The sequence below is a fragment of the Thunnus thynnus genome, chromosome 12 (genome assembly GCF_963924715.1).
Source record: "Thunnus thynnus chromosome 12, fThuThy2.1, whole genome shotgun sequence".
NCBI lineage: Eukaryota > Metazoa > Chordata > Actinopteri > Scombriformes > Scombridae > Thunnus > Thunnus thynnus.
This window is the reverse complement of record NC_089528.1, coordinates 20,218,821-20,241,445: the sequence shown is the minus strand read 5'-3', so window position 1 is coordinate 20,241,445 and position 22,625 is coordinate 20,218,821. Positions and strand designations below refer to the sequence as shown.

The 22,625-nt window shown below is 39.5% G+C and overlaps 1 protein-coding gene across 1 annotated transcript in view; it reads right to left on the bottom strand.

Moving 5' to 3' along the window:
- b4galt2 (UDP-Gal:betaGlcNAc beta 1,4- galactosyltransferase, polypeptide 2) overlaps nucleotides 1-22,625 on the bottom strand; it is a 191,995-nt gene that overhangs the window by 13,164 nt on the left and 156,206 nt on the right. Inside the window, exons 6-7 of the mRNA XM_067606214.1 lie at nucleotides 22,223-22,345; nucleotides 1,754-1,858 (exon numbers count right to left, since the gene is read on the bottom strand). Of these exons, the coding sequence (XP_067462315.1) occupies nucleotides 1,754-1,858; nucleotides 22,223-22,345 (228 nt within the window). The remainder of the gene's footprint in view (nucleotides 1-1,753; nucleotides 1,859-22,222; nucleotides 22,346-22,625) is intronic.

Below are 22,625 nucleotides of genomic sequence, written 5' to 3'. Positions count from 1 at the left end.
TCTTTCAGTGACCAAAAAAGGCCAACTTATGGTCTTCAGAGGATTGTGTTATATTCATATTTTTCTCAGTCATCTGATATTTCCTCATATGAACCCTCACTTGGATCTGCAGCCCACATCTAGTGTTGCAACTATATCGTGCAACATTGCACTGACATTACAGTAAACTAAAATTACGCATTCAGTAGTTTCATTATTTATATAACTAGCATATATTAGCAGAAACTGAATTTTAATAAACATTGTGAGGACAAGAAACCACTATGGCATCTTTCATATGCATGTTATTTATTGAACAAGTCGTCATGTCTTCATGCATTTCAATAACTTCTTGCATCAATCTTTTAACATCCTGCTAGGACTGAAATATTTTATCAGTTATAGGAAAAATGTTTCTCTGCCTCTGCAGGATGTTCTGCAACTCCTCAAGCATTAAAAATTGTTAGACACATATACAAGGCTGTAGCTAACACTGAGGACCCAAAGGTCATGCCCTCAGTATTTTGGGGGAGTTTAACAACCTTGGAAGAGTTCTACAGTTAAAAACATATACATGATGGGTATTTTATAGGCCAATTTTAGTATTTTTGACCTCTTTTAGGCCAGCAAAAAACTTGATATATTAGGTATTCAGTATGGATTCACTCGAAAACGCTGGCAGTGCATCCCTATAGGGAAATCACATTTACAGAAACTAATCACAAAAAACTAAATAATATATAATTTTGGACATTTGTGATGTCTCTGAGGTTGGAGTGTGTTGGTGGAATTAGATTCATGACCTGTATTTCTAAACTTCTGGCCACAGTGCATACATATTAAAGACTGTTGGTGAATGAAAACTGTAAATGTCTGATTTGACTGACAAGAAACTAATTTTTAGGCATCTAACAGTGAAATAGCATGAAACAAATTAAGTAAATTAAAATTAAAAAATGTTCTCAGCACTAATTGAGGGATGAGCATATAACCAAGTGCTGCAAATCTGGCACTGATATGTGTAAGAGGATACTGAACAAGGTTGACAGCAACAAGCCTAACTGGATTGAACGCATTTTGGGTGGTGATGCAAATCAACAGTAAAATAAGGCACATAGCTCATGGATTTAAGGAGGCTATGACTGAAACCCAACACTGCACACACACACAAACCTTCTACAGAGTAAGCCTACATCTTATCTCAATACCTCAATACTACAGGCACTTAAAGAAGAGATCAACCTTAGTGGTTTTCACAGGTTATTCTCAATAAGAAAAATTCAACCATCTTTTTTTTATATCCCATCTACTCCCTGCAGACATGTTGCTTTCACTTAAAAGTGGACATATTTGCATAAAACTAGCCAGCTAATGAAGTGGTTTGTGAAATAAGTCTATATTAATATAATTTATCATTGTTATAAGTGTGTTAAAAGGAGTATTTTCTATTAGCCTGCAGTTTCCAAAGAGGAGCTGCTCGGTGGCCAACAGCAGGAGGTCAGAGTAACAGTTGGTAGCTCCCATTTATGAATGTGCTAAAAAGGGCAAAACTTCTCATTTAACCTCTCTTGTTAAAGGTTAGAATATCTTAAGCATGCAATCTCTGCAAAACTGGACAGAATGAAAGCGGATAATGTGGACCATGAAGAATAGACGAATCATGATAAAAAATATTACTTCTCACTGCTGGCCTTCTATTGCCTGTGTTGCTCATGTTTCGGTTTCTGAGCATTATAAGGCTGAATGAGAACGAGTTTGGACAATGATGCAGTACCTCTGTGGGTTGGGCTCGTTGTGTTTGTCTCTCTCGTGTTTAATCATTCTGTAGCGGCCAATGCGAACGTCTGGCCTGGACACCTTCATCCCATTCAGAGTGATCCTGCAACACATACAGATACAATATCTATCAGCCAGTGAAAGATAAACAAACACAAAGACAGAGACAAAAAAGAGACAAGAAAGAAAAGAGGCAGGCTACAAGAAGAAAAGATAAAATCTGAGAAGGAGGGAGTGCAGGGAAGAAAAGTAGGGTTGTAATATAGTCTAATCTGCCAATTATTTTTTTAATTAATCGTCAAATAAATGTCAGATAAATTGGAAAATGTCCATCACAATTTGTCAAAGCCTAAGTTGCGAGGTGACAAAAGAGTACTTCAAAACCCAATTTTATTTAATTAAAAAATGACATAAGACAAAGAAAAGTAGCAAATCCTCATATTTGAGGTTGGATTGTTGTTAAATAAAGGTTTTAATTTACTAATTCCTTTATCACTATCAAAAAAAGCACAATGGAATGGAAGTGATACAGAAAATATTAGATTAAGGTGTAATATCCACTGCATTTAGTCTCAAAACAAGTGATTTTTTGTCCACTTGGGGGGCAGCAGAACAAGCTGTGAGCACAACACTGACATATCATCACCTTTTAAGTTAATGAGGCAAACTCATTAGCAAACTGTTAGCTATAAACATCTAGCAAATAAGGAGCAACTTTAGCAATCATTTGCAGTTGTGTTTGTGTCCACCTGATGACTGTTAGTCTAATATTTACTCTCATTTTTGCTCTGTTTTTGGTCTCCAGCTCTGGTTTTTGGAGGGAAATATCTGGCTTTTTAGTAGCTAAACACTGCATTAGCTTGTTGCTAACTTTGGCTGCCATGCTGTTTGGTGCTGGGCAGGTAGTGTACAGTAGGTTTTTCACTCAAAACAGCTGCTTACTGCTTACTGCTTACAACACTACCGTGAGAGTGAATCAAAATAGTTAAGTTGCGTAAAAACAAAAAAGATGCTATAAAGGGATGCTGTAGAATCAGGTGATAATTCGTGTGAATTTTACCCTCCACCTTGTACAGTATACAGTTGACGCAGCAGGTGAAGTTCATTAGGAATGATTACAGCGACTTATAACTTTTTCAATGTACACATGGCAAGCGAGTGTTACATTAAGATCAACTTGAAAAACTCTAAATCAATCCTTGATTTGCTGAGGCAGAAGAGTTGGTAGTGGTATACATAAACGGAGTTAGTAAAACTTTAAAAATCTGAAAAAACTTCTGAGACTTTTATAACATCAAGAGAAACAAACTGTTCAACTTCGGGAGCTGTGAACCTTACGGACACTAGCTGCGGGAAACAGACAAAGATTTACAGCATGTCTCAGTTTAAGTGAAGCATGAGATCAGAACTTTCAGACATTGTGGTAACGTTATATTACCGCTAAGATGCAGAGATTTACAACAACAAATGGAGTGTAGGAAACACAAACAAAAGATCTGTTCCACATGAAGCCCAGTTTAAGCTCAGAGGTTGACATAATCATTGATATTCATACCTGCAATGATATAAAGGATTGTCTATGTATCTTTGTGTGTGTGTGTGTGTTGAATGAGTTATTTATTTCTTGCAACGCTCTGATTCATGCAGACTCTGTCTTTAAAAGCATCCATGCTTGATATTGCTCCTCAACGACTCCTCTTCTACTCTACGCTTCCAATGTCTCCTCCTGTCTCCGAACTACTCGCCTTTTTCGCACCTTTCTCTTCCTTTATTACCCATTTCTTCTCCTTTTCTTTCTCTGCTTTGTTTTTGTTTTTCTCTATTACCACAAATGGGGTTTCTTAAAGCTGATAACACATGTTTATTCAGTATATTGAAGGTTAACAGCCAGTGCTTTGTGCTGATGTAAAATGTCCGGGATTAAGCATTTTTTTGGCATGCTGGAAAAGCCTCTGCAACTGCATTTGAAACCCATGATAATTAACTTATTTTAGGGTTAATGTAGAGTGAATTAATGTATAAATGTGTAAATTTAATTTAACTAGGTTCAATTCATATAAATATGGGTGAAAACTAATTTTGTGTGTGTGGTGCTATGGCCAAGGAGTAACTTATATTGTCTCTGCTCAGTATTTTTCAACTGTTGAACTATTTCAAATGTTGAAATATGGGTGAGATGAGAAGATCGATATCAATCTCATGTCTTTGCCTTAAGGCGGCATTCAGACCGACATTAGCTCTGCATGAAAGAATGCAGCCCTCTCATTCATTTGAATGGGGGCAGTACATTGAGGCAGCGGAATAACAACAATGAGTGCTCCAGCAAAAAAGTTGAACCTGGTTCAACTTTTGCTGCAACGCAATGCGATGTCATCCGGCAAAGTGCTGCTTTGTCTTATCACATACATACAAGTGCACATTCTTGATGGATTACTTTAATGTGAACACTGTGTTTCTGCTTTTTACCTTGCAATCCTTGCAAGGAAAGATAAATAGTCACCGCCATAATAACTTTTCAGAGTTGTAAAAACCTTTCTGTGAGTACTATATACTGTTTGGCAATATTTTGGTGTCTGATAAGGCTTTAAAAGCGTTAAACTATAGCAACAACTGGACATCTATGATCATATTTCATTGTCTCACCAGTAACTTAAACAACACACAAGCTAAATGCCTCCCAGCTCCAGCTCCAAGCTTTACGCAAAGACACAACAGTAGTATCAATATCCTCATCTAACTCTCAGCAAGAATGCATAATAAGTGTATTGTGCCAAAATGTCAAAACTATTCTTTACTTAACAAGAGGTGTTGTTGTTTTTTAACTTTGAACAAGTTAGCTGTTTTCTCTAAACTATCCTTAAACTGTCCTTCCTCCTCTATCTCTTTTCAAATCACCTCCTCCCCTTACAGCCGTGTTTCAGGCGGCTGTGGCTCAGGAGGTAAAGCGGGTTGTCCACTAATCTGAAAGGTCAGTGGTTTCAATCCTTGGCTCCTCCAGTCCACATGTTGAAGTGTCCTTGGGCAAGATAGTGAACCTCAAATTGCTCCTGATGGCTGCCCCATTGGTATGTGAGTGTGTGTGTGTGAATGTATGTTGAGCATTGGAAACATTGTGAAAAAAACCCACTTTGGGTAAAAAGTGCTGTATCACTCCTGATAAGCAGGTTGGCACCTTGCATGGCAGCCTCTGCCATCAGTGTGTATGAATGTGTGTGTGAATTGGTGAATGTTGGCACGTAGTGTAAAGCACTTTGAGTGGTCAACTAACTAGAAAGGTGCCATAAAAATGCAGTCCATTTACCATTTAACTTCTTCATGCTTTTCCCCCTCCTCTCCTCTTATTCTTTTCACCTCTCCACCTTCTTCCAACACTTTTCTCTTCATGGCTTTTCACCTCCCTCCTCTCCTCTCCTTATCTGCTTGTCTCTCCTTCCCTATGTCCTCATCTGCTCTCCTCTCCCTTCACCTTCCATTTTTGTTCTCTCTTCTCATCTCCTCTACAGACCAGCGAAATGTAAATAACCCCGAAATGCAGCCCTGTGCCATCAAAAGCACATCAACCCGTAAGAGGCGAAACCCAAACTCCATCCAAACAATCCTCCCATAAATAAATTCATTTGAAAACTAAATAACAGATCTTGGCCTCTTGCTTCTTTCTCTCTTTTTCAAGTCTCAGTGACTTTGCTGACTGGGCACACATGCATAGATGATTGCCTTTGTCAGTGTGTGTGCGTTTGTGTGCACATGTGAGCATGCATGCATTTGCATAATTTAGAGCTTTATTATGGTGCAAATAATGTGAGTGTGAAAGAGTGAGCAAGACAGCCTCTTCTTCTCTTCCTCAGCTTTTCAGTGAGCTTAGTTATACATTATGCACAGTTCTACATCTTTAAAATAATCTTCTTTGTGCCCGTTGCCCTGCAGAACATGTAAGGCCCGACTGTAGTGATTTCAGCTAGAACTGTGAATCCATCCTTAAACTGATTCCGTATGAATCTGTATTGGTATAATTTTAGATTTTGTGAGTCAAATCAGTCGAGATATTTTAGACCAGAACAATGATTTGTTTGTTTTGTTCTTCACTGTAAAAAACAATTCATAGTTGACTGTGTTTTGACTGTAGATGAGACAGTGACAAAGGGAAAAACAAGAAATAAGAGTCTACAGCGATGGTAGTGACATCTTAATTTGCTGCTAGCACGGCTAATAAAAGTAGAGTTACCGTGGTTTCACAAACTGCGGTTGTTAGTGTCCTGTGCATTTTACATTTTGACAATAGAGAAAAAGGAAAAAAAATTCCTAAAGAATGGTGCCAAGCACTGACGCAACAGATTGCAATAACAGAATAAAATGCACTGACAGGGCAAAACATTTTACTAGTTTTCAAATATATCACTCACTAAGCGAATGTGAAGTGCTCAGAAGGGAGGAAAATTATGAGTCAAAGTCTACAGACGAAATAATTTATGTCATTTGACAGCTTCAAAAAAGCGTGAAAAGTGTGAATGTACAAAAACATCAAAGTTTCCCAATTTAAACCATTAGGCCAAACATATAATCCACTAACATTTATACTGAGATATTATTTTTTGTGTTATTTATGCGTGTGGAAAGATACTATTGTGAATACATAATGAGCACCCAAGAAGAAAGTGGGAGGTGCAATCAATGAGCAGTTTTCACTGGAAAGAACAAGCCGCCATACTTGAACACCTTGTCTAGTGTTTATTATTGTATATCCATGGCTACAAGCGTCATTTGCTACTGGATTTACTTGAGCAGTGACTTAAGTCACAGTACAAACTGTACAAGAGTGACTCAGACTGCTAATACAAACTTCTTGCAGATTAAAGGCTGGCGATATTTTTTTAATCGTCAATGATTCACTAATCGGGCTGTATCTCCCCTCCCACCCTCTCTGTAAATCAGCGACGTCTGGTAATACCATCACTGCCTGCTACGAAATCATGATCCAGACTCTTTTTGTTTGAGGTTCTGCGATGGTGGAATGAGTTACCCATCTTCACACGGTCTGCTGACTAGCTTGGTGCATTCGAGAAATACCTGAAAACTCTCTTCTGTGAATACCAACACTTGAGCCCCTTTAACTTTTTAGCATTTTGTAGATTGTTGCACTACTTTCTTGTTGTTTGTGGTATTTCTTATGCACTTGTCTACTTCCAGTCTTACTTAAATTTAAAAAAACACAACAGCTTCTGTCTCATTGCTCTTGTACCCAGTCAGCTACTTGTCCTCTAATGCTTGATTGTCTTGCTTTGCTTGTAAATCATTTTGGATAAAAGCATCTGCCAAATGACAAAATGTAAATGAATCCCACGAGAAGACAAAAACCAAAACTGAGTTGATCTTATTAACTAAAGTATTATATTAGTACTGTATAAATAAAGTACTGTCTATGTAGCCAAAGCTTAAACCTTATATCACTGTGCTATGGACTTCCTTGTTGTCCAAAAACTATTAAAAAACACATCAGTGAGTCACACTGTTGTACTGTGACATGTTCCTTCATTACAATGAACAGTGGCTCTGTAGTTTATATGAGTCAATGACACATACATTGTCCTGCTGCCATAAATACCTGTAGTCACTAGCACTCTAAATCAGCTGATGAAAATAGTCCCCAACAAATATACTATTTACCGTCTGAGCAACGTCTTGTGAGATGGGCTGACACAATGGTGGTTTTGGTCAAAGAAAAGAATAGAACCAAATTTATACTTTAAGGATTTAACTGTTTGTGGACGGAATGATAAGAAGCAGTTTCAACTCAGTCTTTATTGTGAGGGATCCGAAAGCTTCTGAGGTGATGGTCAACTAAGCATCCTAAGTGTTGTCCAGCATTGGCAATGACTCAAAGTAAATAATCCACAGAGAAAATAGGAGGTTTTCTGGCTTCTCAAACAGAAGTTGATCAGTGTATTTGCTTGTGTAAAATGTTATCAGTGCTTTTCTTTTTTGCTATCTTGTTGTATCTCTGCCAGTTAACTTCCTTCTGCCTGCTTTAAGAACCCTCTTTGAAAGTCTCATAAAGCAGTCTCTGAGGGTGGGCTGTCTCTCCATCTCCTCATCTGTCAATATGAAACTTTGCACGATGATTAAATGCTGGACAAGATGTCCAAGATTCTTTTCTGCAAAAGGAACACACTGTGAGTGCTTGATGAATGAAGTTCAGGGTTGCCATGTCTAATAGGGTTCGTGTGGTTTCAGAGGGACACAGTGTTAAACAAAGAAAGTTGAAAAGAAACATCTTCTACAGCTATGAACTTGTGTGTTTTTGTCTACGCATATGTGTGTGTTATAACGAGCTGTGTAGTAACTAATTGACTGGTTTCTCCTCATTCTTGCACAGAATTGCGTCCTTGACCAAAACAAAACTTCAGCTGAAGCACTACAACAACATGTCAGTCATTATTTTTCACCACTCTGACAGGCAGCAGGCAGTAACATAGTGTGACAGCGTAGTGAGTATTATGTATTATGTAAGTGACAGGACACACTGGGGATACGGTGGAGCTGCCACGCTCTACTGAGGATGGAAAGCTTCAGCATGGCCGTCCCCTGTGTGATGTATGTAATTCGGAGCCGACACATTCGACAACCACCTCCACCGTAAAACAGCAGGTGGGTGGCTGCTGTAACATTCCCCACTGTGGGGGACCTTCAAGCATTTTATGACTTTTATTTTATTTTTTTTTTGAGAGCTAAGAGAATATGATTGGGAGCAAAAATGGAGACAGAAGTAGACCACTATGTTTTTCAGAGTCGGTTTGATTTGTTTGTCACTTTGATTTTTAGGGCCCGAGCACCGAACGGTGCGATGGCCCTAAAAAGGAATTATGGATCTGAAGGAATTATTTTTCCTCTCTATTATTATTCTTCCAAAACATATGCATTTTTGAGGGCCTAAACGTGCACGAAAAGTTGTTAAACTTTGCACATACATCAAAAGTGGTGAAAAATGTCATATTTTATGGGTCTCGCAAAAAGGCGGGGCAAAATGGCTCGACAGCGCCCCCTAGAAAATTAAGAAAATTGAGCCCCTCAACAAGGATTGTCGAAGAAGAACAGAATTCGGTATGCATATGTATCATGACCAGACGCACCAAAAAGTCTCTTGGAGACATACCCTAAGTCCAACAGGAAGTCAGCCATTTTGGATCAAATTTGCGATTTTGACGCTGATGTTGCCATTTCCAGGTTGCATACTTTAACGAACTCCTCCTAGAGATTTGACCTCAGCGACTTCAAATTCAGTCAGTATCATCTAAAGACCTTGGACCTTGCAGCAGGCAAAATAGTGGACAAAGGAAGTGATGTTTATCTCTTTCTTAAACTGTCTGAAAACAGCCCAGGTCTGAAAACATCTACATGCCCGTGACAGAAGCCCTTCGACTGTGCCGTGCTCCAACGTGAGCAAGGGTGCGAGGGTCCGATCATCGCTGCTTGCAGCTTTAATTTGACTTTTGTTTTGGTTTATTGAGAAGTCTTTATGAAACATAAAGTCCTGGACGTATTTCCATTGTCGTCCCTGGTGCTTTCAAAGTCCACCAACCTTTATTCAATGTCTTCCAGTAAGATACATTAGTCAATAAGAACTAAAGAACTAGAAAACTGAATCATATGAACAAGCCAGTAATACAATAATTATGGTAATAAAGTAAAAAGTATCAAAGACAAAAAGACGACTAATTATTCGAGACAGCTCAGGGTTCAAGTCTCTTTTGGTTACGCACATTTCGTTTTTGTTCTGTTTCGACCATAATTTTGTAGTTTTGGGGATGATTCTGAGATAAATGGTGAACAAAAGTGCACCTGTTGATCATATAAAGTAAGAAGTGGCTGCCACAAAGTGGAGGGAAATGAGAAGACAAATTCAACATGTGGATAAAAAAATGCATGAACTAAAGGCACCTTCCTGAGCTTGTATGTGCAAATACATCCCTCATGGCCAGAGGTTGTTATTGGTACAGAACACAGCGGCCTGTTTTGGAAAAATTCACAAATTTCTCTGAAATAATCCAAGAAATTCAGTTGATCTGCATAAATTTGACGCAACATGTTGCAATGCAGTTGAGGAATCATGCTTCGTTTACCAGTTTTAGTGCTTCGTTTTAATAGTTGCTCATGAGGTTGGTTAGATGTCATCATCTAAAAACATCTCATACCAAATAAACAGGATTTAACCAATGGCCACTCTAAAGTACACAACTATCTGTTTGTAAAATTCACAGTAACTTATCAGAGAGTAAGGTTTTAAAAACCCTAAATTTTGTTTTAGGTAATTCATCCTTTTTATTTTATTTTCTTGTAGTGTACTTTAAACTTTTTCATCTCAATGCTATGTTGTTACCACATTCGTTCTTTATGTTATATGTTACATGTTCTTGTACTGTGTTTATGTTTAGTGAGACAAAGGCTGTTTTCCACTCTGGCCATGGACAATAAAGCTGTATTCTATAATTTTCTCCTCTGACATGAACAACATAACAACATATCAAATATAGCAATACACCACAGACAAACCAATGAAAAGAGGTTCATACTTGGTTTGGGTTGGTGGCTAGATAGATGGCAAAGAGTGGACTTTGGTGCAGGAGACAGCTTCCCGTTTCTAACCGTGAGCCATGACAATGAAGGTTGCATAACTTTAAGGACCCACACCATGTTTCAAGTGATTGTTATGACCCAAACCATGATCTTTCCCTAAACCTCACCAAGTGGTTTTTGTGCCAGAACCTAACCAGACCTTAACCACAGTGTTTTCACACCATAAAACATAACTATTCTTTACGATTACTGCTGATAGAGGTGGCATATTAGAAAATGCACTTATGAGTCGTTCTGGAGTGCAGGTACAATCGACTTATGTGGTCGTTTCATTATGATGATGTGCTGCAAAAAACAGTGGGTGTCGTACAGTATGGTATGGTTATGGAAAGAATAGGCTATAGAGTGAAGTATAGTCATTTACTGTAAAGTGTGTTTACCTGACAATTTTCAGCTTTAAAATAGGCCCTTACGCTCTGATCAAAGTGGTTCAAAATGGCATTTTTTCTGATTGGGCTATTAATCTAATTATTAGTGTAATAAAAGGTTCCATATAGTGTAACCGCAGCTACAGTTGGACCTTTGGAGTGAATCCATTATACAGTATGGTCTACTTCACTAACAGAGGCACCTTGTCCATTTGAAAAAGTCCTAATTCTGTGAAGTAGAGTGGACTGTCCAGCACTTCGCTCTTCTTACAAAAATATCAGCCTGCTAATATGATCTACCATGAAATGTTTCATTTGCTGCCTGAGGCAGAGTAGGACTGTGTGTGTATATATATGTGTGTGTGTGTGTGTGTGTGTGTGTGTGTGTGTGTGTGTGCATTTAGGAACATTATTACAGCAGTCTGGACAGTGGTCTGGACAGCTTTGCAGACCCACACACTCACACACACACATGCAGGCCATGGACCTATTTGATTGGATTAATCAGGAATTTCTCCAGCTCTCCTCTCCTATTCCCACCAGTGGAGTTAATTGCATTAGAGCAATGGAGTGGAGGAGAATTGGAAGCTAAGTCCAATGTCCTGCCTCAGTTCTCACTGCCTGCTGAAATGAGACGAGAGAGAAAGAGGAAGGAGTGGGTAGTGATGGTGGTGTGTGGAGAGGTTGGAAGACACTCAGCAGAGAGAAAGTTAATGCAAAAGTAAGGTGTGTGGGTGTGAACAGAAGATGGAGGAAAGATTCTTCGCCCGGCAGCAACACATCTCCAATTTGGTCATTCTCAATAGCCAATAAATGAAAATCAATGACAATATCAGGAACGTACTTAGCCTTGCCCTGCAGGGATATGAATTAGTAATTTTTTAGAAAAGAGGAAAGAAAAGAGAAAGATCTCTTTGTGCAACTACTATGCTGAATTTAAGTTTTCTAGTCAGATCAAATTTATGAGAATGACACTTAAATTCTCAAGGATTCGTGCCAGAAATCCTATTGTTGCTGCTGGTAGGGTACAAGCAAAGTATTCATTTTTATGTAAAAGTTTTATGAGAGTAAAAGAATACTTATTTCTCCCTCATATTTATACATACTGCACATTATTTAAAAGTACAAATTCATGTTTTTCAATGCCTCAAAAAACTAATTTTTACCTGCTTCTGTTTAATTTCATGTACTGAATTCTCATTATAATTTAAATGATCTATGACTGTATACAATGGTAACCTTAAAAAGTATATAAAGTATAGTATATAGTATATAAAGATTATATATATATATATATAAAGAGTATTGGCAGGTTTACGCTCCACTGCTTTCTTGGGTGTGTGGATTTCCTGTACCAGCAGCAGCTGACTGCGTCTGTCCTGCCTGACCAAACCTTCTGCTAAATGCTTCATTTCCTTCCCTCTCTCTCTCTTTCTCTATCATCTCTTACCCTGCACTACTCCCTTCCTTTCTCTGTCCCCTACCTCTCATTTTCTTCCCCTTTTTTCTATCCCTCTGTCTCCTTGTGCTCACTGTTTTTTTTAGTGCATCCCTCACTATTGTGCCCTCTGATACAATTCGACACAGAGGGAGTACAGGAGAGCTACATGTGTCCAGTTTTAAAACTCCAAAAAAAAAAAAGATCTGGCCTTCACTGGGAAGGTCACATGCTGTAGAGTACACATCTTGGATCACTGGACGGGTCACATAAAGTTGCAATAGAAATTTAAGGGTCCCACGGAGCCTCGGATCCGTCTTATTTTACCAAACACAAGAAATATAATCTGGGGCCAGACCAATAAGTGTTTTTTAGACCACAGGCAAAGTCTTATGAAGATTTTGATCAATCAGTTGTTTGGGTCTTGATCAAGATATGTACGGCTGCATTTTGAATCAGCTGAAGCCAGTGAATGACTTTTACAGGAAGACCAGCAGAAAGGGCATTACAGTGGTCTAGTCTGCTGGTGGCAAAGACATGAGTGTTTTTTTCAAATCTGACTGGAATAGCTGACATTGAATTTTTGAGAAATTCCTGAGAGGAAGGTTATTTTGGTGATGCTGCTGATGAGTGAATAAAATGCCAGCATCAGTAACAACTCCTAAGTTTTTTACTCGGCCAATTGGGGACCGGGGCTCCAAATAGACCTGCTGCCTCAGAGGCTTTTGACCAAACACAAGGTTTCAAAACAACGGGAAGCAATGAGGAGTATACCACCTTCATGCTTCAACAGCCTTGGAGTAATATGTCTGACGGCAAATCCCAAACCAAGACAAGACAAATTTTGTTTTCCATAATAACTCATATTTAAGCTAATGGGGTTCACAGGAGATCAAGCAGACACATTAAAATATCAACTGATCCATAATGTACACCCACAACAATAACACTAGCAGTCAGACCGGCTGACCTGCCTCACACTCATCTCAGCTGCACATTCACATTGCTCTGTTTGTTTCCCGCTGCTGCTGCTGCTGCTTCCCTCAGTCACCTTAACTTCACCCTACATTGATTCCACTCCAATATCAAGTAGATGCTCTCTGTGTCGTGTTGACTTCTATTCTGTGACTGTCATAGTAAATGTATCATATCAGAAAGTGCAGATGCTCTCTGTTTACCCAGGGGAGTTATTTTGTTCTTCCTGCCAAGCCTTCTGGATGCCTGCTTTTATTTGTCCAGAGAGTATGTTAGAAAGATGAGACTTTAACGGCAGATATGACTGAATTACTTCTTGCTGCAATTAAGTGGTTAGATCATAAGATGAGTGCGTGACTGAATTGGAATCACCTGGTCTGGCAAATCCAACTCCTTTAGTACTTCAAGCAGATAAAAAAGTGACTTATGAACACTTTTGATGCAGACCTGGAAGAAGAAAGTAAGTTAAATGTGTTGCTCAGAAGAAATATTTTTGAACCACATGAAGTTCAATGGATGAATACGACTTCAGAGGAGTGAGGCAGAACTGCAACTCGAGTGTAAGATGAAAGAAGTTCAAAAAAGTTATAAACTTTTGAGGAGAAGCACGTCAGGATCACCTGTCAAACTGAAATGGGCAACCCATGAGTGATGAGAGATCCAGGAAAGCTACTTCTTCATTGCGACACTCCGAAGGTTCCAGTATTGAAACGAAGTAGGTTGGAGAACACGTAGTACGACCACGTCCAAATGGGCACACTTGACGGAGGGTAAAAAGCAGGCCGCCATAGAGAGGGGCCTTGAATCGTAGAAATAAGGATTAACTGTGCACATTGGCGAATAGGCTCTCTTCAAAGGCATTCATTGTGTTGCACTCGGTTGTGCACACAAAAGTTGGCAGAAGAAGTTGTGTGAAAAACGATAAAAAAGAGACTCTCCTTTGCACACCTGGCCAATCACTCTGTTATGTGGGTGTGTTTGTCTGACTTTGGGTTTCAGAAAGTTGCAAAATTTGTCAGATGTGGCTCCCATACTTCCAACGTCAGAGAAATATCGGGAGGGTTTCTGACATTGTTAAGCCAGATTTATGCTTGATTCAAGAGGTTAACAGGAGACATGCCATAAATACCATGATGTAGCTTTTGATTTATAATTCAGCGCTGGATGTCACCCATAGATATCACCACCATAACACCACACTAATGTATCTGACTCGATCAGGCTGTATTGATACAGAGCGACGCACATACTTACAGAACTGGAGAAGACTATTTTGCCTTGTTTCATTACTGAATCAGAGAAAATTCAAGAGCAGGCGTGTTTACATCCATGTTTCATTCAGTCATTAACAGAGAGCACTGATCACAGTGAGCAGAATGTTTGCAGTAGAGATTTCTTTCTGCTAGATGTGTGTTACTGAAAATAAGGAGATAACGGAGTAGTTTTTCAATGACCTTAATAATGTCTTGACTCTTAAAAATCTCCACCGGCATCAGAAACTTGTTGGAAAACACACACAGCCAATAACAGTTCTTCACATGCAGTACACACGTGATAGCTGCTGTAGCCCAGAGGTGTAGCTTCAGAGTCTACACAAGTAGCCACAGAAGGTATGGTGTAACCTCTTGATTCAGAGGTATAAATCCAGCTTTAGACGACCTGGCAAGCACTTTGAAGCATATTGAGGCCCCCAGCATTTTCAGTGCATTTTGCATTTCTCTGTTTGAACGTGGCCTCATATAACACATTTCAACCTTTACAAAGTGCTTCACAACTGCAAATTATATAAAAAAGAGAGAAGAAACAAACAGAAAAAAGAAGAAAATAAATGTGATGAAACAAAGACGAGTGTGTTGAGACAAGCGTGTTTATAAAAAGCCTGAGGATTAAATGCGGGGCAAGCCAGAGCATCAATAGAATTTCTTAGAGGAAAAAATAGGTCTAAAGATGAGATTTAAAGCACTTGACAGTATTTGCTGACCTGACCCGAGGGTGCAGACTGTCTCATAACCTGGAAGTGTGATTGTACTTATCAAAAGCTTGGCATTCGGAAAGTGTTAAACCCAAAATATCCTGACTTTTACACCATTGACAAGGCTTCATAGAGACACGTGTGGTCCTTGAGCCTCTGTGCCTGCATGTGCACATAATGCTGGCTCAGGCTCTGTTGAAAGCCACTGCTGGGAGGTTTAGAGAGAGGAAGGGGAAAGGGCAAGGAAAGAAGCGAGGGAGCATGGCAGGAATGAGTAAGTGTGTGTGTGTGTGTGGTGGAGGCTGGTCTGTCATGGAAGCCCTTGGGACAGGCACAGTCTTTGCCCAAGGCTAATGCTGCATGTTCAGAGAGGGTGAAGGGATGCTGAGAAAGAAAAGCCTCTCTGCCTTTCACTCTGTAATATCCACCAACTTTTTAGACAGGCATGTGGAGGCTAGTGGCAATGGCAGCTGTGGAAGTGGCATGTGTCCTCTCCGCCACGGGCTCGGGCCACACTGAACAGCAGGGACCGCTTGTTCCCCTGGGCTAACATTAAGCTTGCAGGACCCATTTCAAGCACTGGCCATGCCATGGTCTGTGGCATCAAAACCAGCATAAAAAAGGAAATTTCTGGAGGGAAGCAAGAGAGGGAGATAGGAAAGAAGACGTGGAGAGTTAGAGGGGCAGAAGAGAGGGGAAAACTGAGTGAGGGATGGGTGCTGAAGAGTAAAGGAGTGATTTAGTCATTTAGTTGATGCCCCTTTTTTACAGAGCAGCTTTCAAAGAATGAGCAGATGGAGGTTCAGTGTCGCGTTCAAGGACACTTTGACTGGACGCCAAGCTGATGGACACATCAGCTGCTTGCAAAGATCAAACCTGTGAACCCTGTCACCCTTTAACGACAGAGAAAAAACAAGGGGCGCATTTCATGGGTGCCACACACTCTGATCTATACCGCTTTTATCTCTCCATCTCTTTACCCTTCTCCAAGTAGTTTTACTGAGTCTTGAGAGACAGCGCAAGCTAGCTTGTTAGTTCACTCAGCTGGAGACCCCCATCCCCAACTCTGCACACTTCTGAAGCTTCAGATTTCAAAATAAAACTCATAAGCTTTTTCTCTATTGATCCCTGAAGGGAAAAAATTAAAGTGAAAATGTTTGACTCTACAGGACCAAGGCAGAGCATGTTTTCCCAGCCTTTATGTTCTGCCAGGATTAAACATGTTATGTAGTTATATATTTTGGGTTTCATTAATTAGGACAGTGCAAGACTAAGGGCTGAATTTTAATCAATAAAACACATCAACAAGTGAAAGGTGGCAGGTCTTGGGTGCACGGACTGGACTGTGTGGGAGTCTCCAAGCCCAGCTGCTATTTGGGTTCATGTATATGCTGCAGCACAAAGTGCAAAAGGGCTGGGCCAAGAGGAATATAGATCAGAAGGTGTGGTGATTAATGAGTATGCTCTGAGCCAGTCACATTACTGGTCTCAAGCATGACAAAATTAGTTCCGCAAATGGAAAGGCGTTTCTTAAGGAAATTATATTGTATTGTCTGGAAGGTGCAGAGCGTTGCATTGTTTGCAGTCAACATCAGATGGTGTGGGGCTTTAACAAAGTTATTTATAGTACAATTATGATAGAAATAAATAACTAAAAATGTTTGTATTGCATCAATCCAACGCTATTTCAGTTTTAATTCTACTTCTATTCACATTGTAAATGATCACATCTTATTGCAATGATGTGACAGCTGCATTTAAATGTCATGCAGTTAAGGAATAAATCATAACTATTCTTAAAAATACAATTGGGATTGAGGCAATGGTGCACAGGATTGATGAGCCCCAGTAATCTGAAGTTATAACTGACCAGTCTGATGTGTGTAGACTGTGTGATATTTTGTAGCAGCCTGGAGTCATTATCATGTGATTAAATCAAGGTAAACACAGTGGATAGCTGTGTGTAAAGGCACTGCCATTTGAGTCAATTCATCAGTTAGATGTTTATACATCTTACAAGCTAAGTGAAAAACTGCTGGTGGCGCTACATAAAAAGTCAAGGGACCAGCAAAGTCATTAGGATTTATCCTCTGGGCCCCAGTAATGTCTGCAGAGACAACATTTATGACCGGATTGTTTCAAAAGTAGGCAGTTTACACTCAGTTAACAATTTAAAACCAAACCAACATCAATAATTTTTGTAGGTGATTTAGGTCCAGATGACATTTCGGCCAATGCGTTCCGCCTATTTCACTTCCCACACAGACTGTTTACCTGCATGCAACCAAAGCATGTTCCTGCAGAAATCATCGCAATGGAAATGGAAAATATAAGGCTTCTGATCCCAAAATCTTGTCCCTTGCCTACAGATTCTGCATTCATATGCAGAATCTGTTTACAGAGATTAAGTCTGGACCAACCAACCAACATGTCACTAGCATGGGCTAAAAATCCACAAAAATTCAATTACAAGATTTTACATGGCAGGAGTGAGTAGGAGACTGTTTTGCTTGCTTCGATAGCCTCAGCTACGTCCACACACCATCTCCCTCCAACAGCTTGTCCAAGTGTGTTTTCAAGGGCATTTCCCTTCAGATTGCTCTGTGAAAAGCTTTAAAACAAGCCAGCCCTGAAAAGTGAAGATGGATGGTGGGAGGGGGTGTGAGCCTTAGAGTAGAGCAAGACATAACCTTCATGCTCAGCTTTTATCCAATGTTTTATTCTTTAATTTATTATAAGATTGACTGTACGATTTTTTACAGTTTTACTCTGTAATAAACAACAAGGAGAGAAAACCACGAGGAGGCACAGAGAGGACTTTGATGCACGACCCAGTACAGCTCAGCATATCTCAAGGTATGTTAATCGATCGGACCACTGAGTTTCACCGATAATTGAAACCAAATACACAACAGGAGATATGAGTACATATGAAGAAATAATACAGATGATCAGAATGCAGTGTGACATTTATAATCAACTCTCTGTTGTTCTCTCTTCTTGTGCTGGATTATGTTAGTTGTCAATATGCCACTAATTGACAAATTATGTCACAATTTAATTTGTCAATAAGTGGCATATTAGACAAATTATTGGGAGTTATAGTTGCAATAAGTTTTGATGAAAATGACCAAAAGACGGTTGGCTAATCAAATTTACATGACAAATATGCATACTTACACATCCAGCTGACACACAAAGCAACATGAACATCCCATTTGAAGTTGTTGACATGTCACCTTTACATCCAAAATTTACTGGCATTTTAGCTCTGGTTTCGTCTCCACCAACTTCTGAGAAAGAAGTTTGGATTTTTAGCATCCTAAAAGCTCAACGTTCTTCACTACATACTTTATTTGGTTACTTTGAATCTCTGCTCATTCTAGGCAGGTAGCGTACACCTAGCTCGGTCAAGCTTGTAGACTGTTGTCTACAGTTTTATATGGAATGGTTAATGATACAATATACATGCAATTTACAATGGTTGGGTTGAAAGACTTAAGCAAATGAGCTAGAAGCAGACAGAAACTGTAAGAAGCAGTTAAAATCTACGTAGAGTTGCAGAGTTGGGTGTTAACTCGCTGAGAGTTTGGCACCATCAAACACTAATTTCCTGTTGGCTTGAAATGTGGCATTTAAATGTTTGCAGCTTCCTCCTTCAGAGAACAGCAGTTAGTCAGCTTGCATTCATTATCTTACAATGACGGTGACCCAGATTTATGTTGAAAAAAGTATCACAAAGTCAAAGCAAACTTTTGAATCAACTTCTGCAGTGTAACCCACTTCTTCACTGTCCATCTGCATTCATAATATGTTTCAAACACTTTAGCGCAGTTAGCTGTTCACCTCTGTTGCAAGTATGTTTGCTAATTTTTTTTGCTAAGTACAACTATTTTGGTGCACCCACTTTCACTCAACTCAACATCTGGTTAATTATTTTGTGCCTTGCCTGCAATCAATTGAAAATTGCAACAGAACTGGTGTGATCTCCATAAAAATGTACAACGGGTGGCGATAATAAGTACGTAGTTGCATATTGATTGAAATACTGTAAATTATGCTACTTCCAGTTTCTCCAGTCAACAAGACTAGGTCAAAAACTAGTATATGGCAGGACCATGTATGGTCAATGTGCGAAATTGTGGCCAATTTGTTACTGGGAGAGTCAGTGGTAGCGTGAATTTCTGGATATTAAATGTTCATCTGCAATTTTCTGTAGCAGTCCCAGTAATAAGTAATTTGTTGTTAAAGTGTACTGAAGTAACATATCACATGACATGGTTAAGCTATGTTTGAGTCAAAAAATAGGTTATAAATGCAGTTGCAAGAACAATACTTTCCATTCATATCTTGGGATGTTTGATTTGAAAGAGAACTTATTTTATTTCTAATTATAACTATTCTAGTTGTCTGTTAATTCCCCCTGCTCTTTCATCTGTTACTATCTGCAGATGTCTCTTGTTTCTCTAAGACTCACTCTGCATTGAGCGTTTTGTCAGAGTGATTGTTATTTGGGGTGCTTTAACTGTGCTCTCTCCCTCATGCCTCCTGGCGCATGCAGAGCTGTTTTCTCTCCTACTCTGTGAGCTCACGCTGTTTGTCCCGGCTGGGATGAAGCCAAAGCCGCGCGAACCAACATTGGAGGTTTCTCACGCGCAGCAGCCCCAGGCACACCATTGGGTGAGCTGCCGACATCATCTTGAGGAGCAACATGACGCTCCCCGTCGGCACAGAGGCCACGGACCTCACACGCCGGGTCAGCCGCATCAACGCCTCCACACGCTCCTCTGACAGTCATGCAATCATGGAGTGAGAGTCCAGGTGCAGAGCGAGGTAGGGCATCTGCTGGCTCAGCAACAGGGAGCTCTTAGCATGCAATAAATTTGGAATGAGCTGCAGTCAGTGGAAGTGCTGTGAACACCCCCTGAGGACGAAATGGGTTAAATTCCAACACTCGGCCGACCAATGGTGTAACTTCATCACTCAGTGAGTCAGTCAGAGAGACATTACTGTGTGTATATCTGGCTCCGCTGTTGCGATCCAGCCAAAAATGAACCATACACTGACCACTAAGTTAGACTGCAAGGTTGTTAAATTGCATTATGATCTATTGAACCTACAGTCCTGTAAGTATCCCTGAATGATTTCAGTGCAAAATACTACAAAGGAGGAAAAAACTACAAAGAAAATTTGCTCTTTGATTCAGTGGAAAAGATCAAAATTTTGCAGCTGTGCTGGAAATATCTCTAAAAAATATCAATTTGTTAACATTTCGCACCTCACTCAAAGCAATATGAAAAATCCACATATCTTCACATACATACTTAGCAGGATTTACACGTTCAAATGAAATTTTCAACGTAGCCCTTCATTGTAAGTGTAAGTGTATGTATGTATGGACCTACATGGAGGTTAATTTGAACAGCAGAAGTCAATGCATGGGTGATTTACAGTAAATACAAAGCAAAACAGGATTTTAATGATATTCCTGCATGACACTTCACATTTCATAGCAGCTGAAATAGCTCAGCTGGAGTGCAGTGAAATATCTCGAGGGAAATCTGCAGCAACTAATGGCCTACCGCAGCTATCATCCAATAAAAAGTTAGAGGTTTAACTTTATCTGTCATCCTCTGTCTCATAATTGCAGACACGCACACACACACACACACACACACACACACACACGATGCTGCTATTCAGTGAACCACACACGGATCTGTTTTATCACATCTTGGCAGACGCTTACAGACAACAGTAATCTCCTGAATACTCTGGTGACTGACAAAGTCCATTCTCAAAAACACCAATTTTCAAATGCTCTATTTTCAGTTGTCTTATAATGCTATTACACTGAAAAGGGAAAGATAAGCTTCACAGTGTGAGAGTGACAGCAGGACACAGGAAGAGAGAAATAAAAACAGATAGTGAAGAATAGAGATACCGTAAAGACAGAGGTAGCATTGTGTGTGTGTGTGTGTGTGTGTGTGTGTTTGTGTGTGTGTGTGTGTAGTTAGTGTACTTGAGCTGAATCTGAATATTAACATATCCGTTTATGTGACTGAAATATATTTTCTCTTGAAGCTAATCTGACATGACAACTGACAATTCCTTCAATTGTGAGCATATTTATGCCACCTTAAATGTTTATTTTAGTTGTACAGCAATAAGAAGGTGACATTTCTAGTTTGTTGTGACTGAAGGTGGTAACATGCGTAACAGAGCGGATATCGGGTAATATATGGGAACTGTAAGCTGAGCTTTAGGTGCCATGTAAAGTTGCAGATTAGTTATTTCTATAATATAAAACTAAATCTTTATTTATTGCATTAAGCCTTCATGATTCTATAGTTCCTACAGTATCTAGCACAGATGGATGACTGTATATTGTTGCAATATGCATTTGTTTAACAGTCAGATCATCAATTCACCAGGTAATTAAGCAATTTTCAGTCCAAACAACCATCTGGATAGACAATAAATTAAACTAATGGCCCTGTAAGTGGTTCAATGCGTTTAAGCCGTCTTAAGTCATCTTTCTGTCTTCCTGTCAAATAGATATTCTTCTCCCAGATTTCATTTCACCACACTTCCACAGTAATATCATTAGTAAACTTAGGCAAGTCATTAAAAGCTGACTGGAGTGCTTCAAAAGGTTAATTTATTTGCTAATCATTCTCCTTTTATGAACAATTACAATAAATCACACACTCCATGAAGAACTTCAGTGTCGCTTTCAGTTGAGAGACTTGATTTCACTCTTTTTTTTTTTTCTCCGCTGAAATTATGTGACTATCCGTGCACACATGAATGTGCGTGACTCTGCGTATATGTGTGTGTTAAACTGAGCTGGTGGTCTGACAAATATTTTATTCCAAACAGACTCAAAACCTAACAAACATAACCCCTGACAGATGGTATATTACAGTTTATTCTGTGTACTTTACTCATTTCAAAATGCTAATTTTTTTTGGTTATTTTGGTTCAGTTTTAGTTCTAACTTTCTCTTAAAGCAATTTTAAAAACTCAATTAGGTAGAATAATGGTGGAGATATCATGGGCAGAACCAGCAGCCTCCAAGGTTACCTATTGTAGATGTCGTCGTCTTCCCCTCCCCAGCCCCAGTACTCGTTTGGGAAGCCGTTGATCTTCAGAAACTGCTTTTTACTGAGGCCTGAAACTCCTCCAAAGTATCCTGCGTAGGGCAGCCTGCAGGAGAGGAGAGAAAAAAAAAACAAAGATAGGAGAAGATGTGAAAGATGAGAGGAAGAGAAGAAAAGACAGGGGGGATTACAAAGCTATAAGGCAAACATTTGAGGAAGATGAACTAACCTCATGACATTACAATTCAAAGAAAACCATGCACTCTACTTTAATGAGTCGTTATCAAATAATGCCTAAACAAACAAGACTGTTCGTAATGATTGGCCACTGTCTGCTCCATTTCACAAATTGATATTGATTTTATGGCAACCAAACAAGAAGTGCC